The sequence below is a fragment of the Osmia bicornis genome, chromosome 12, assembly GCF_907164935.1.
Source record: "Osmia bicornis bicornis chromosome 12, iOsmBic2.1, whole genome shotgun sequence".
NCBI classification, from domain to species: domain Eukaryota; kingdom Metazoa; phylum Arthropoda; class Insecta; order Hymenoptera; family Megachilidae; genus Osmia; species Osmia bicornis.
Genome location: NC_060227.1, coordinates 133,331 through 147,321, shown reverse-complemented (window position 1 = coordinate 147,321; position 13,991 = coordinate 133,331). Strand labels below are relative to the sequence as shown.

The 13,991-nt window shown below is 30.2% G+C and overlaps 5 protein-coding genes across 18 annotated transcripts; 3 read left to right on the top strand and 2 right to left on the bottom strand.

Moving 5' to 3' along the window:
* Positions 1-72: 72 nt before the first annotated feature.
* LOC114877575 (casein kinase II subunit beta) lies at positions 73-2,755 on the top strand. Of its 7 annotated transcripts, none has more exons than XM_029190314.2 (5): positions 73-159; positions 633-708; positions 1,023-1,125; positions 1,175-1,571; positions 1,692-2,755. In XM_029190314.2, exons 2-5 carry the CDS (start codon positions 637-639, stop codon positions 1,798-1,800), a joined length of 681 nt encoding a protein of 226 aa, XP_029046147.1. In that variant the 5' UTR covers positions 73-159; positions 633-636; the 3' UTR covers positions 1,801-2,755. The 7 variants fall into 7 exon arrangements, with proteins under 7 accessions (XP_029046147.1, XP_029046151.1, XP_046144003.1 ...); XM_029190318.2 differs by having other exon boundaries at positions 137-159; positions 1,190-1,571; XM_046288047.1 differs by lacking the exon at positions 73-159 and adding an exon at positions 166-318 and having other exon boundaries at positions 1,190-1,571.
* Positions 2,756-2,861: 106 nt separating this feature from the next.
* On the top strand, positions 2,862-6,628 carry LOC114877567 (serine/threonine-protein kinase mph1). Its single transcript, XM_029190292.2, has 6 exons — positions 2,862-4,453; positions 4,509-5,243; positions 5,324-5,484; positions 5,569-5,780; positions 5,861-6,244; positions 6,441-6,628. Exons 1-6 carry the CDS (start codon positions 3,696-3,698, stop codon positions 6,447-6,449), a joined length of 2,259 nt encoding a protein of 752 aa, XP_029046125.1. The 5' UTR covers positions 2,862-3,695; the 3' UTR covers positions 6,450-6,628.
* Positions 6,629-6,689: 61 nt separating this feature from the next.
* Positions 6,690-9,264, bottom strand: LOC114877570 (nucleolar complex protein 4 homolog B). Of its 3 annotated transcripts, none has more exons than XM_029190296.2 (6): positions 9,113-9,264; positions 8,918-9,020; positions 8,278-8,691; positions 8,147-8,194; positions 7,667-8,030; positions 6,690-7,587 (listed from the first exon to the last, which is right to left on the bottom strand). In XM_029190296.2, the coding sequence occupies exons 1-6, from the start codon at positions 9,248-9,250 to the stop codon at positions 7,083-7,085; spliced, it is 1,572 nt and encodes a 523-aa protein (XP_029046129.1). In that variant the 5' UTR covers positions 9,251-9,264; the 3' UTR covers positions 6,690-7,082. The 3 variants fall into 3 exon arrangements, with proteins under 3 accessions (XP_029046129.1, XP_029046130.1, XP_029046131.1); XM_029190297.2 differs by having other exon boundaries at positions 7,667-8,003; XM_029190298.1 differs by having other exon boundaries at positions 8,918-9,058; positions 9,113-9,205.
* Positions 8,902-10,410, top strand: LOC114877578 (ubiquitin-like protein 5). 4 transcript variants are annotated; one of them, XM_029190328.1, is made up of 4 exons: positions 8,902-8,994; positions 9,160-9,277; positions 9,942-10,126; positions 10,205-10,410. In XM_029190328.1, the coding sequence occupies exons 3-4, from the start codon at positions 9,949-9,951 to the stop codon at positions 10,246-10,248; spliced, it is 222 nt and encodes a 73-aa protein (XP_029046161.1). In that variant the 5' UTR covers positions 8,902-8,994; positions 9,160-9,277; positions 9,942-9,948; the 3' UTR covers positions 10,249-10,410. The 4 variants fall into 4 exon arrangements, with proteins under 4 accessions (XP_029046161.1, XP_029046159.1, XP_029046160.1 ...); XM_029190326.1 differs by lacking the exons at positions 8,902-8,994; positions 9,160-9,277 and adding an exon at positions 9,346-9,436; XM_029190327.1 differs by lacking the exons at positions 8,902-8,994; positions 9,160-9,277 and adding an exon at positions 9,392-9,477.
* LOC114877573 (uridine-cytidine kinase) lies at positions 10,296-13,742 on the bottom strand. Of its 3 annotated transcripts, none has more exons than XM_029190309.2 (5): positions 13,394-13,742; positions 12,947-13,203; positions 12,716-12,861; positions 12,476-12,622; positions 10,296-10,951 (listed from the first exon to the last, which is right to left on the bottom strand). In XM_029190309.2, the coding sequence occupies exons 1-5, from the start codon at positions 13,691-13,693 to the stop codon at positions 10,833-10,835; spliced, it is 969 nt and encodes a 322-aa protein (XP_029046142.2). In that variant the 5' UTR covers positions 13,694-13,742; the 3' UTR covers positions 10,296-10,832. The 3 variants fall into 3 exon arrangements, with proteins under 3 accessions (XP_029046142.2, XP_029046143.2, XP_029046141.2); XM_029190310.2 differs by lacking the exon at positions 10,296-10,951 and adding an exon at positions 11,002-11,370 and having other exon boundaries at positions 13,394-13,740; XM_029190308.2 differs by lacking the exon at positions 10,296-10,951 and adding an exon at positions 11,002-11,985 and having other exon boundaries at positions 13,394-13,739.
* Positions 13,743-13,991: the final 249 nt, after the last annotated feature.

Sequence of the window (13,991 nt, the reverse complement as noted above, 5' to 3'; positions counted from 1 at the left end):
ATATTTCAATTAAAAAAAAAAAATAAATAAATAATAATAATAATAATAATAATAATAATTTATGAAAAAAAGGTCCGGAAGGTGGCGAACTGAATAAAGCACGACAGCGCTATCTACATTGTTGGGAAGAGCAAGCGTGGCTAATCAAAGCACCAAAAGGTAAGCCGTAAGGGCTGTTTATTTTTGGGTTTTCATTCGTTCTACAAGATTTTTTCTTAAATAATGTGCTTCCCGACCGTGTCGAATTGTATATTGTGTTTAAAAATGTTGAAAATGTTGAAAATGTTGTGTTGAGGAAGCAGCAATGACTACCAAAACGTAGGTGAACTGGCAGGACAGGCTGTAACGTCGAGCATCTTGCCTAGTAAAGTGAAAACTCCATTTGCGCCCCTCACTTCTGAATTCCCCATATCTAGCTTTTCGTTGGCGCCTTTCTAACCAATTGCTAGGCGTACACACTAAGCATCGACGTCGCGTATGTACGTGTGCATAATATCCGAAGATTCGAGAATTTTTTTTGCGCACGTATCTTTACGCATTCCACACAAATCCTGCGCGCCTTTGACGCGGTGATCCATCTTTCTGCACTACATAGTGTCAAAAGAATACTTCTACCATTTTCTTATTCACAGGAAGATGAGCAGTTCTGAGGAGGTATCCTGGATTTCATGGTTTTGCAACCTCAGGGGTAATGAATTCTTTTGTGAGGTGAGCACGGTTTGAGATTGTGATATCATGTATTACATTTTGGATATTTTACTTTCTTAACCTATATCATTTTTTGAGGTTAAAAATTTTGCTGTTGATTATAGTGAATAATATCAGTATCGATGTTAGATTTTTATTTGAAATTTTATTCTTACAATGTAATGCAGCTTCAAAATTATGTTGATTTTATAATAAGAGATCTATATATTATAAATTGATACAATCCAGAACCTAGAATAAAAATATTGTATTTGATATATTATGTATATATATGTATATATTTACCGATATTAATGTATCGTTATTTACATCAGGTTGACGAGGATTACATTCAAGATAAGTTTAATTTGACTGGACTAAACGAGCAAGTACCACATTATAGGCAAGCATTAGATATGATTCTTGATCTCGAACCTGGTAAATATAATATTAACATTCTATTAGAAAATATAAAAGTACTTTTAAGCGCGTTTGTATGCAGATGATGAATTGGATGGGCATCCGAATCAGTCTGAATTAATTGAACAAGCAGCAGAATTACTCTATGGACTTATTCATGCACGTTACATTCTTACCAATCGAGGTATCGCTCAGATGATTGAAAAGTATCAAGCTGGTGATTTTGGCCACTGTCCACGTGTTTATTGTGAATCCCAGCCAATGTTACCTTTGGGTCTCAGCGATGTCCCTGGAGAAGCGATGGTAAAAAGTTACTGCCCCAAATGTATGGATGTTTATACACCAAAAAGCTCTCGGTACCATCACACAGATGGAGCATTTTTTGGAACAGGATTCCCACATATGCTTTTTATGGTTCATCCAGAGTATCGACCTAAACGTCCAACAAATCAATTTGTACCTAGGTAAGATGAAAGAGAAACCATTTTCTTACTGTTCCTATAAAGACCTTGTTGAATGATAATGTAAACACAAATTTACATTTTTGATAAAATTATATAAATAGAAAAATAATATTTTTGCAGGTTATATGGCTTTAAAATTCACCCTTTAGCATATCAGTTTCAACAACAATCTGCATCAACATTTAAAACACCATTGCGAGCGGTTAATTATAACAATGGAAAACGTTAAGAATATTGCAGCATAGTCTAGAACATTTTTTTCATTACTCATAATAATTCCTAATTTCGTCCCTAAAGATTAAATAAAATATTATTTTTTATATTGCTCTTTACACATTTTAGCAAGGCGCTAAAAAACCAATCACTTTAATTAATCATTCATCGACTACAAGATTGAACGTGACACTCGATACTTTTCGTACATTTCCACGGTATTTGTAGCATACCGAAAAGATTGAAGAGTAATATAGCAAATTTTTAATATTCGTTAAGCGCCGAGCTCGTTTTTATTTCAGTTTTAGTAACAATGTTCTTTTATGTTGCAAATCGTGTTTGTATTGTTGCATCAAATCTGGACGATTAACAAAAAATAAATAAATAAATGAAATGCATACTTAAGATAATTGCTAGGGTATAAGGATGCAGATGAAGATTATTAATAGAATATACTTGTTTAGATGTTTTACGTTTCCATGATTGCTACCAACTAGTTCCTACGGGTAAGAAAAATCATAAGTGAAGACCGACCGTGAGATAGAGGAGTAGGTAGCATTGGTTTCTGGTTTTTCGAATATGAAAAACAATATATATAATTTGATAATTTGTTAAATATAATTTAATGTACCAACAAAATACGAATTAAGTTGCGAAAAACTGCAATTTATTTATACATGATTTATCTTAATAAATTACCAAGTTCAGATAAACTAAGTATGGAATAAATTTCAAAGTAAAGACTGTTGCTATTTTACATTCTTGTTTTCTATTGCCATTCGTAGGAGACAAATGTGCAATGTTTAATAATCAGATACAAAATTCCATGCATTTTCTTTTTTTTAATCTAATATAGGTACATACATGTGAATAAACAGCTCATACAGAAAAAATTAGTGATACAATTGTGTTTGTATTATCATCATTATAATTATTTAAAACTGTATTAAATATAATTTACATGCTTTGAACTCGTCAGCTTTTTCTTACAAGTATCGCATTAAAACAAAATTAAGCTTCAAATTATTCAATATTAAATTTCATAGCTACATGATACATATATGTAAAGTTTTCGTACTTTTTAAATATAGTATTCTCATTCATTTTTGAACGACTACTTACATAAACATTTAAAATCAATTGAAAGTTATAAAATAAAATCTTTAACAAAAAAGAAAAGAAAGAAAAACCTTTTCACAATTTGTACGGAATGAAATTTAATTGTACAGATTGTATTTATTGTTTTAGCAAAAATTTGTAGTGCAATGCAAGTGTAAGCTGTGTTTCATATAATAGAAATACATAGTATTAATTTTTCAATCATTTGTTCTATATAATATATACATACATAAATATACTGTGAGATATGTCATTATAATGTACATAACATATTGTATAATATGTTTTTATGTAAAATATTAAAAGTATTTTATGTTAACTTTACAATAGCAAGTAATTCAATAAAAATGATGTTTGAGATGAATTGATCGATCTGCTACAAACTTAATAAAATTTCATGAAATATCCCTAGTTTTATGAATTATGTACATAGTGCAACACTGTTAACCTTAACCAATCATTGCACATCCTTAGTATTTGAATTTGATGACATAAACGGAAACCAAACTTACATATACAATAGTAGTAACAATGCTTACAAATCAACAGATACGAAATAGTTGGAATCAATCTATTTTGTGTATCTCTTGAGAGTAATTAATAATTTCTGAATATACCGAATTGTTTGGAAGTTCAACAGTTTTTGTACACACAACATAGTTTCATATCCTCAATTGATGTCTCATTGCATATGTTTACATTGATTAAGTTCTCTTTACTTTTGTAATTAATGTGAATTAATTATAGTATTCTTCAAAGAATTTCTTAGATTTTTCAACAGATGATAGGTTCATGTTGAATAACATGGATTTTCAAAATCATTCAAATTCACGTCCAAAGTTTCAACCGATACGTGTGAAAGAATTAGAACATTTTTGTGAGAGTGATGACGATGAAAGTGAGGATAAGACGCAGGATTCTAATACCGATTCAGATTCTGATGAGCCACAGCCTTTACCGCAAGATGATTGCCCTGAAAATGAATCGGATAAATCGTTACCTTTACATAATATAGAAGAGAAGAATGACTTAAAAATTAGTGGAGTTTTGCATACAATTATTTCTTCAAAGCCTGAAGAACTTATGTTAATTAATACTATTGAAAATGTACCACAATCTGGATCTCATAATTTACACAATACAAACATTAAAGTGGAAAGATTAGAATCAAAGGCATTGATAAACGAAGAAAATGTACATCATGAGAATGTATGTTCTAATGATAAATCAAAGTGCTTAGATACAGGAACGTTAGTAGGTTCTGTTGATCATTGGGCATTACAAACTCCTTTGAAACATGCACTAATTGGTGCTGTACATCCAGAACCATGTTTTTCCAGACGAAATATTACTCAAACACCGCAAAATAAATTATCCAAACCATCTAACAATCAGGGATTAACTCCAGCTACAATTTCATGTCATCGCTCTCATAATAATGTAAAACAAACACCGTTACAAAATAAAAGTAACAATTTGAGAGACTTAATGCATACTCCAAAAAATTCTGTTTATTTTACACCAAATATGGCCAATCACGATACTCCAAGGTATGCAAAGTGCGTGTTATCTCTATATCTACTATTAATTTATTTTTCATTGTAGGTATTTTAATACAGGAAGTAAAGTAAGAGAACCTGTAGCAGATACAGGAGGTTTCACACAAAATGATACTTCAAGTAGACGCTTGCTGCAAGAATCTCAACCGCTAAAAGTAAATGAAATAACACCCAGGGTTCAAAATAAATTATGTAACAAAACTTTGTGCGATAAACTAAGTATGCAAAAATCGATATTTGAAACATCGAAAGAAGTTGTACATTTGAAATCAGATTTTAACGAAGAATCAAAAGAAAATGAATATCCAAATGCAAAAAATGTAGCAGTTAAAGGAACAGGAACACTGAATAAGATGTCGGTAACACAAAATAATGGATACACTCATTGTATCAAAGATAGTAGTGAAGAAAACTTGAAATCGGTATGCGATGATTTTCAAAATAAGAATTTAACGTGTAATAATCAAAATCGGCAGCAAGAGTTAAAAAAATTTGTAGATAATGCGTCAAACGTACAATTTTCAATTCCATCTAATATACCTAAATCGAAACAAGGTAGAGCGCTTTTAATAAAAGGAAAAGAATATTTAATTTTGGGTACACTTGGTCATGGTATGAGTGGAAAAGTTTTGAGAGCACAAGATTTATCTTCGCTTGAATTATGTGCCATTAAATGTGTTAATCTTACTTGTATGGACAAGGACTCGGCACAGGGTTGTTTAGAAGAAATTTCAATGTTGCATAAGTTACAGGCACCATGTGTCGTTAAGATGTTTGATTAGTAAGAATTTATTTTACAGATATGTATTTTATGCGCACACGTACCAGTGACGTTTACATTCAAATTGTTTTCTGCTTCAGTGAAATTAAGTATCCCATGGTTTACGTGGTGATGGAAATGGGTGATACTGATCTCAGTCGTCTTATAAAATCAATGTTGCAAGAAAAACAGATTCCTCTTACAATGATTCTGTACTATTGGACAGAAATGTTAACAGCCGTTAAACATATACACGATAATGGTAAAGATTTTAATGCAAAATAAGGAAAAAAAAAGAATCATTTATTGCCACCAAGATTTTCTTATGTGCATAAATTTCCATTAGGAGTGATTCATTCGGACTTGAAACCAGCAAATTTTTTACTGGTGCGGGGAAGATTGAAACTTATAGATTTTGGAATTGCTTCTAGTATGAATGCAGATATGACATCGGTTGTAAAAAACTGTCCGATTGGTACTTTAAATTACATCAGCCCAGAAGCTTTGATGGACACTGGTGGAAATTCAGATTCTCCTAGCCAGAATGTTAAATATAAAGTAAACGTGGATTCTGTCTGTAATCACGTGATAACCGTTAAGAGTTATAAAATCATACTACAATTATATTTATGTTACAGATCAGTTTTAAGTCGGACGTATGGTCGTTAGGATGTATTTTGTATAGTTTAGTTTATGGTCATACACCTTTTCATCATATTCGTTCACAATGGGCCAAAGTAAACGCTATAACTAATCCGAAACTGAACATTCCTTTTCCTGCAACTTTGTCGTCAGGGGAAGGTAATAAAGTTATACCGTCGCCACCAATTTTAATCGAAGTTATGCGTAAATGTCTTCGGCATGACCCTAAAGCACGGCCAACGGTAGCCGAGCTTTTACAAATAGAATATGTGCCTACTAAACAAGAACGTACATTGACAGCGGTTCCTGAAATTCCAACAAATATTTTAGTGAAAATAAAGCATGCATTGAGCGAAGACGAATGGCGACAATTAATATCGGTTTGTAACTTTCAATTAAATTTCAAGTCTCTCCAATGGTTTTTTCTTTTTTCTTTTTTTTTTCTTTATTATTTTTTACAATAAATTGTATCATTATAAAACAATGGCTTTTTGTACAAGTTTCGTTTACCTTTCGTAATATATACAATTAACATTATTCAAAATAATAATCAACATTATTTTTTTTTTGTTACAGATTTTGTAGAATAAACGGTATACATAATACTATTCAGATTAAGTACTTCCAGTTATGTACATAAAATTTTTATACATATGTGAGGCGCTTATATAAATGTATTATAGCAACGTATGGGATTATTTGAATACTAATTTAAAATATAAAATTGTATTATGATATTCAATCCATAAATCCATTTATGCTTACCTGTATGATATTTTTATTCGTCGATCAATGCATTACAAAATGCAAATGAAACACGGGTGATTTATTAAATTAAAATATCTTTCATTTTATTATTATCACACATTCATGCATACAAATGACTTTATTTAACAGAATTGGTAGCATTCACGAGTAATTGTTAATATGCTATATAGCTGCATGATTAAAGATCTAAAAATACATATCTACATGTTGCTCGTGAAACAATATACTCTGAATCAATTCCTTTGCAATTGTTTTAGATTTTAAATAATAAAAAAAGTTGCAGTATTTTTCCTATTACTGTTTTACTGTATAAAAAAAGAAACGCAGAAAGTCCTTGATCATTTCGTTTGCGTTTTTCATTGAAAAAAACAGTTCATTTTCTTTTATATAACAATGCATATTGCACAATATGCGTATGTAATGCATAACTTCGATGTTACCGCCGATCGATCAGTGCATTGTTGTCAATTGCCAAAATTGCAATAATCTTTCACCTTTTGGTAAAGCCATAGAATTTGGTCTTTCAAACGTTAACATAATATCTTTGATCTTATTTTTTAATTCACTATCAAACAAATGTCCGCCGGTACGTTCTAAAGCCGATGCCATGTCGTATTCAACAGAAGGGAGTGGTTCACGAATAAAACGTGCAGCGCTAGCAATGCTTGGTACAATATGCCATTGTAATGCTTTAATTTCCCAGAGACTACTAAGAAGGGCGTTACTTAACAACGGATCTCGTTCTTCCATTAAGAACGGATCACCAGCACCATTATTTTCTTCCGATGATATTTCTCCTCCTTGCGGATGATCGATGAGACGTTTTAAACCAGGATGCCTCAGTAAAAGATTTCCAACAAAAAGTAAAATAATTAGAATATCTTCGGGCGGCGCTACCAGGGTTAAACGTGCGAGTCTTTTTGCAAAAGCAGCAACCAGTGCTTCTGGTAAGTGTCTGAGAACAACAAAATACCATTGTAGTTAGTTAGCAGTTTTTTATTTATTATGAAATAAGATATTGCAAATACACTTACGTTGAACTAAGGAAAAGATCTGATAAGTAAAACAACCGAGCTTTATACTTGGTATGAAAAATTTCTGGTTCAAACATGGAATAGAGTTTGGTAAAAATATTTGGATATTCTAAGTTATGTTTAGTGACCAGTAAAAATACACCCTGTAATGCAAGTAAGCCGATAGGCCCATCTGCATCTAAGGAATCCATTAGAAAATCCGTTAATAGAACAGGCTTTTCCAAATGTGGCATGACTCTTTCTAGAAGAACTACTAATAACTGTTTGTGTAACTGTGGCGTCAACACCCAATGCATGACACAGGCCCAGACTTTATTAAGGGCGCGTCTGGCTCCAGCTTGATCCCATGTAAAATTTTTAATGGCTGTTCAAAATTATACAATATACATATGTATATACAAATTACAAATTATAATTGACACGACAAATATCAAGAGATAATGAGAAAAAAAAAAAGAAAGAAAACAGACTGTTCTTTACCTTGTTGAGGTCTACACAATAGACTCTTATTTTCAGATATTTCGTTTTCTAAAAAAATTTACAATTTATGGTTATTAAATCGAAATGCAAAGGAAACTATAGTATGTACTTAAATATCTTTAAACTTGTACCTTCTGTTTCTTTTGGCAGTGGTAATTTGTGTATAAGCTCGAGCAAATTTTTTATGTAGATTTCATGCGGTTGTCTTTTTGGAGTAAGAGAGGGAAGACATTTCCATGTGTAGTAAAGAGCATCTGGGTATTCTATGATCTCTTGGAATCTAGATATTAAGCTAGCATTGTCCTTCTCCGGTGAAAGTAAGCTCATCAAGATGGGTTTTAATCGATGAAGCGGAAAATAATATCCTAAATTACCAATTGGTTCCAATGGATTTTTACCCTCTTCTGCCATAAGTTTTATAGCAGTTGTGAGAGCTTGTAACTGAATGGCAGGCCGGTATTTTTCTATTGATACAAGTATTTTCTCCCATACTTCTTCGTAACAGTTTCTCAACCAGTTGATGTATCTTGCTTCAGGACTTGGCTCTGTTGCATAAATCTTATGGAAAAGCTATTTCATGTTTCTAAGTATATTTAGTAAATTAAAGCATTTTATCTTCACGTTTACACTTTGTGTCCAAAAACATATTTTCACAAAATATAAACTCGTACAATGTTTTTAACGTAATATTTTGATCATAAGATTAAAAACTATACAGAGTCAAACACTGTCAAGTAACATTGTAAAAGATGTTAAAATCTTTAAGTATACCTGAAATTGTAAGCGTTATCGTACGCTCCAAATACATGTCGCCTCTCTTCAAAACTTCAACAAATATTGTTTCTATGGTAAGTAGACAGGACGAGGTGGATTCCTGATGGAGTGATCAGGAATTTTAGTAAATGACATAACCTTAAAAAGTTTATATATTCGTCAATTTGAAATGATTTTAAAATTCGTACTTACATCCCATTGAGCAATTACGTCTACTAAATTGTTTGCATATTTTCTAGAAGTCAGAAATTCCTGTGCTTTTTGTCTTAAAAGTTTCGACGACATCTTTTGACTGGATGAAGCGCCGGGAAGATCTGCTGCGTCCGCCATCGTCGTGTACAGATTCGGCAGGATTCGGTAATGGCAGAAGATATTAAAAATACGTGAACGTATTCTTTTCTACTTTTATTCTATTTTATAATCACCGCGTTCTTTATATCTACGATATATTATAATAATAAGAGTAAAATTCATGTTTCTACTATATCGGTTCTAAATAGAAGAGAATTTCATAAGGTATCTACATATATATAATACACTGTCAGGTAGCATCACTGGTATGTGGTATGAACTTCCTTTTCGTTCGATTAACGTTTTTAATTTTATAACACTGATCATTGAAACGTTTAAACAAACAGTTTTGATGTTCTTTTATGAATAAATAAAATCAAAGTGTTTTTTAAACGAATATTAATTCTTGAACAATATTGATATATTTATCTTGTAAGTAAATATTACATGTTATTTTTATATAAATACATCATGCTTATTCAAAAGCACTTATTTAAGTAAATTATTACATTATTACATGATACAGTAGTGTAGGTGCAAGACACAAACTAATAAATTGTTCAGCATTTATTGTCATAACCTGCAAAGTCAATAATACTTTGTATATCTCAACAACATTGTCCATTAAAATGATGTATTATTAATTTATTCTATGTGTACACACACATACGGGCATTATTTAAATATAGTACGTTTTAATATAATTATTCTTTTTTCACATTTAAACAAGGCAAAAGATGCTAGAAATAACATGTAACGATCGTCTTGGGAAAAAAGTTAGAGTGAAGTGTAATCCAGATGATACAATAGGTGACTTGAAAAAATTAATAGCAGCTCAAACTGGTACTCATTGGGAAAAGATTGTCTTGAAAAAATGGTATACTATCTTTAAAGATCACATAAAACTTCAAGATTGTATCCTTTTAAATTAATTATATTATTATACAATACGAGGTAGGTTTCAATCATTTTTTCCTTAATTTAACGATTTAGATGAAATTCATGATGGTATGAATTTGGAACTTTATTACCAATAATTTATTAATAATGTTATATAAATTAACGTTAGACGTAAACAATAATATAACAACAATAGTAATTTGTATATTTAAATGAATTCATGATTTTCTATCTTACATAATGTTTAAGCGTACAGTGTACATAATAACTATACAATAAACATAAGTAGTAACCACAAAGTGGTCTTATGTTATAACATTACTATTAATCAACATTTGCATCATAAAAGCTTTGCGTTCAATATTATTGCCTATCATCTAAGTATTGCTACATTATTTTTACAAATTCACTTTTCACAAATATAATCTTCACGTTATAACGTTTTTCATAAATACTTCATATTCAACGTTTTAGATCACTTGAAAATGGTTTTTAAGTAGTTTAAAATTTATACATTTGTAAGTAATTAAAACAAAATACATATAGTTTACAGTGTATGTTTTTTAATTTATTCTTTTAATGCTCATTGCTTTAAATATATCACTAATTTAATGTAGAATTTCTACATTAAAAAATATGAGTATTAAAAATAACAAATATATAATAATTTAACTTATATTTATCCATTTTTTTTTCTTTTCTTTTTTTAATCTTTAAAACGTTAATGTGGCCTCTTGGATAATTTTTCAATTTTGTACACTGAACTTTCTGGTTGGGTTGTAACCCTACCCCTGTTGCTTAAGAAGTCTCTTATATGTTGCACTATCAAATCTATTGCCACTGCAACAAAATATAAAATATAAATGAATGGTTAAAAATTAGTTAAGTTATGACGATGAAAATTCGATTTCTTTATTATTATTTCATTTTACAGTCTAAACAAACAATATATTCAATTACATAATCAAAATGGTTATTATGTTGTATAATAACGTCGTATCCTATTATTAGGATTAAAATGATTTGAGCTTTTAAAAAAGGAAGAAAAAAAAAAAATAGTACCAAACAAGGAGATTAGTATCACCCTGAATTGTATAATTAATCTTTTTTGAATATGGCAGTATGAGAATAATGAATTAGCTTAAATTCAAAATATCACATTACAAAGAATTATTATGCTAATGTATTTTATGCTCACTTAAATTGTTTTGTATAAAACATTTTGGTTTATATCACTGCGGCGATTGAAGGATAATATTCTATAAAAAATTCAAACTTTTGAAAATGTAAAACTGCACATACATATTTATAAAGATTCTTATATGTGTAAATAATACTAAAATCCTTTTAACCTTATGTATAAATTTGAATAATTATGCAACACTAGAATTACAATGGTTGAACAAGGTACTTCATATAATTATGTATTTTGTTCATGCTTTAGGAACAGCGTAAAATTAATTTCATCCACAGAGTTGGATGAATGCATACACACTAGAAGCAATATTTTTGGTTGCTCAGTGTAAATGTAATACATTTGTATGAGAGTATAGAAGGGGGATTGTATTAAGTTGTTAAAATAAAAAATGAAAGAAAGAAAGAAAGAAAGAAAGAAAGAAAGAAAAAAGAGAGAGAAAGAGAGGAAAAGAAAAAAATTAAAAGATTATTGAAAATTTGATTCTACATAAATGTATGATATATAAAGACATAGTTTTTATAAGTGAGCATATTATGCTTAAATCATCTGGTGAGTGTATCGGATGAAGTCGAGGAACGCTTATGTTGGTAGAAGTATGGATGCTGCCCGGATGAGTTTTCAGCCTTTTTCAAACGCAAAATGTCCCAGATGTGGTGCACTATAAGGTCTATTGCCACTGGAAACATACAACAACCAAACCATGTACGTTTTTATATGACCTTTATTTCTGCACTAACTTAAGACAGCTTGTTTTGTTAGCCCTTATATACCAGGCAGCACCCATGAATGCTATAGATATGTATACAAATACAAACAATAAAAATTTAAGCTGTCTTACTATCTCAAGTCTGCACCTAAATATTCTCAAATAGTATGATCTATCAATAATACAAATAAATGATAAGTTTTCAAATTAAAAGAAAAAACAAGTTACCATTGAATTATACATATATGTGCTTGATTAGCTGCAGACTTGTTAAAAATGAATCAAGATTATAATATAAGGTAAATTTATTTTTATGATAAACTTAATAACATTCAATATACATACATTTAGTATTAAATAAAGGCAAGAAAAATTTCTAAAATTAAGTAATCCAATTTTTATGTTAGAGTATTACATGTAATTTTGTAACACAATGTAATAACAATATTATATAATTTACCTGTATTGTCTGCACCTCTTGGTATAATGACATCGGCAAATTTTTTGGTAGGAAGACAGAACTCTTCGAACGCAGGCTTCACAAAATTCATATATTGATTTAATACATAATCTAAATCTCGTCCTCTCTCTTTTATATCTCTTGGCACTGCAAAAATAATAAAAAATATTCATTTAATAATAATATATTAATAACAAATGGTATTAATAATTAAAAGTAGCGTTTATGTTATATTATTACCTCTCCTAGCCAATCTGGTATCTGAATCGGTATCAACAAACAGTTTCATGTGAAATAATTCTCGTATTTTAGGAAAATAGAATATTAAAATTCCTTCAAATAACACTACATCCGCAGGATAGATTGTTGTAATCTGATCCTTCATTCTAAATTCCCCGAAAAATCATTAACAATATTATATCAAAGTATTTGGCATAACTTTAAACGTAGTTAGATTCTATTAATACATACAGACTGTTTGTTCTGTAATCATAAGCTGGTATTTCACATTTCACCCCAGCCAGTATATCTTGTAAAGTTTGAAGTATCAAATCATTATCAAATGCATCGGGATGATCGAAATTATATTGACCTTTTTCAGCTTTAAGTTTTTCGGTAGGTGATAAATCTCGATAAAAGCTATCTTGTGAAATACAAACTACTTGTCGCTGCATGTGATCCATATCTACTTGCCCTAGTTTTTCCATTATACGTTTACATACAGTTGACTGAAATGATAAAAAAAGAAAAAAAAAACATTAATAAATACTAGCTACATAGTAAAGTACTTGATTAAAAAGATTTATAACTTCAGGCACCACGTTTCTGAACAAAGGTTAAGTTCTTTCGAAAATATATTATTTACAGAATGATAAGTAAAATTAAGACTGACTAAAATGGGAAAGATATCATACTTACTTTTCCACTGGCAGTACCACCTGAAACTCCGATTAAAAATGGTGTTTTACTTTCCAACCCATTTAATTTTCCATTAATACCAAAGGACATTTTTCGCGGGGTAACAATATTCATGGACATGTCTGCCATCGTTGAAAATTTATATATTAGATCTTTTAAAACTGAATAACGAATCGCTTTTAAAGACAATACCGAAAAAGCAGTTTTATCTGAGATACAACTTTTTCGGACGGCAAGAATGTCAATGCAGGCAAACAATCTGGTGTAAATCATTAAGCTCATACGCGCGCGCATCCGCATGCGGTATTTGATGACTTATACGTTACATATGTTAGTATGTACTGTTACATCCATACCAAATAAATTGTTGTTAATTTTAAATTTTAACAATTAACGAGAACATTTCTGTGTGTGTGTGTGTGTGTGTGTGTATATACATATAAATACAAAATTACGTATCGTTATAAATTTCTAGTGTCTTGAATTTGGTATACACATAATTTTATTTCAGCAAATTTGAACACAAAGCGCTGGATTTTTATCGACCGTGACGCCATCTATACAAAAGTGGCGCAAACTACTCGACAACTTACCGATC

Coding starts and splice junctions, on each gene's coding strand:
- LOC114877575 (XM_029190312.2), top strand. Junction 709..1,022: donor GTAATGAATTCTTTTGTGAG/GTGAGCACGGTT, acceptor TATTTACATCAG/GTTGACGAGGATTACATTCA. Junction 1,126..1,174: donor GATTCTTGATCTCGAACCTG/GTAAATATAATA, acceptor AGTACTTTTAAG/CGCGTTTGTATGCAGATGAT.
- LOC114877567 (XM_029190292.2), top strand. CDS start 3,696: ATGTTGAATAACATGGATTTTCAAAATCATTCAAATTCACGTCCAAAG. Junction 5,244..5,323: donor GTCGTTAAGATGTTTGATTA/GTAAGAATTTAT, acceptor TTTCTGCTTCAG/TGAAATTAAGTATCCCATGG. Junction 5,781..5,860: donor GCCAGAATGTTAAATATAAA/GTAAACGTGGAT, acceptor TTTATGTTACAG/ATCAGTTTTAAGTCGGACGT.
- LOC114877570 (XM_029190296.2), bottom strand. CDS start 9,250: ATGGCGGACGCAGCAGATCTTCCCGGCGCTTCATCCAGTCAAAAGATG. Junction 9,021..9,112: donor ACGTAATTGCTCAATGGGAT/GTAAGTACGAAT, acceptor TCACTCCATCAG/GAATCCACCTCGTCCTGTCT. Junction 8,692..8,917: donor GATAACGCTTACAATTTCAG/GTATACTTAAAG, acceptor TTTATGCAACAG/AGCCAAGTCCTGAAGCAAGA.
- LOC114877578 (XM_029190328.1), top strand. CDS start 9,949: ATGCTAGAAATAACATGTAACGATCGTCTTGGGAAAAAAGTTAGAGTG. Junction 10,127..10,204: donor TCACATAAAACTTCAAGATT/GTATCCTTTTAA, acceptor TTAACGATTTAG/ATGAAATTCATGATGGTATG.
- LOC114877573 (XM_029190308.2), bottom strand. CDS start 13,693: ATGCGGATGCGCGCGCGTATGAGCTTAATGATTTACACCAGATTGTTT. Junction 12,862..12,946: donor GATTACAGAACAAACAGTCT/GTATGTATTAAT, acceptor CGGGGAATTTAG/AATGAAGGATCAGATTACAA. Junction 12,623..12,715: donor TACCAGATTGGCTAGGAGAG/GTAATAATATAA, acceptor TTATTTTTGCAG/TGCCAAGAGATATAAAAGAG.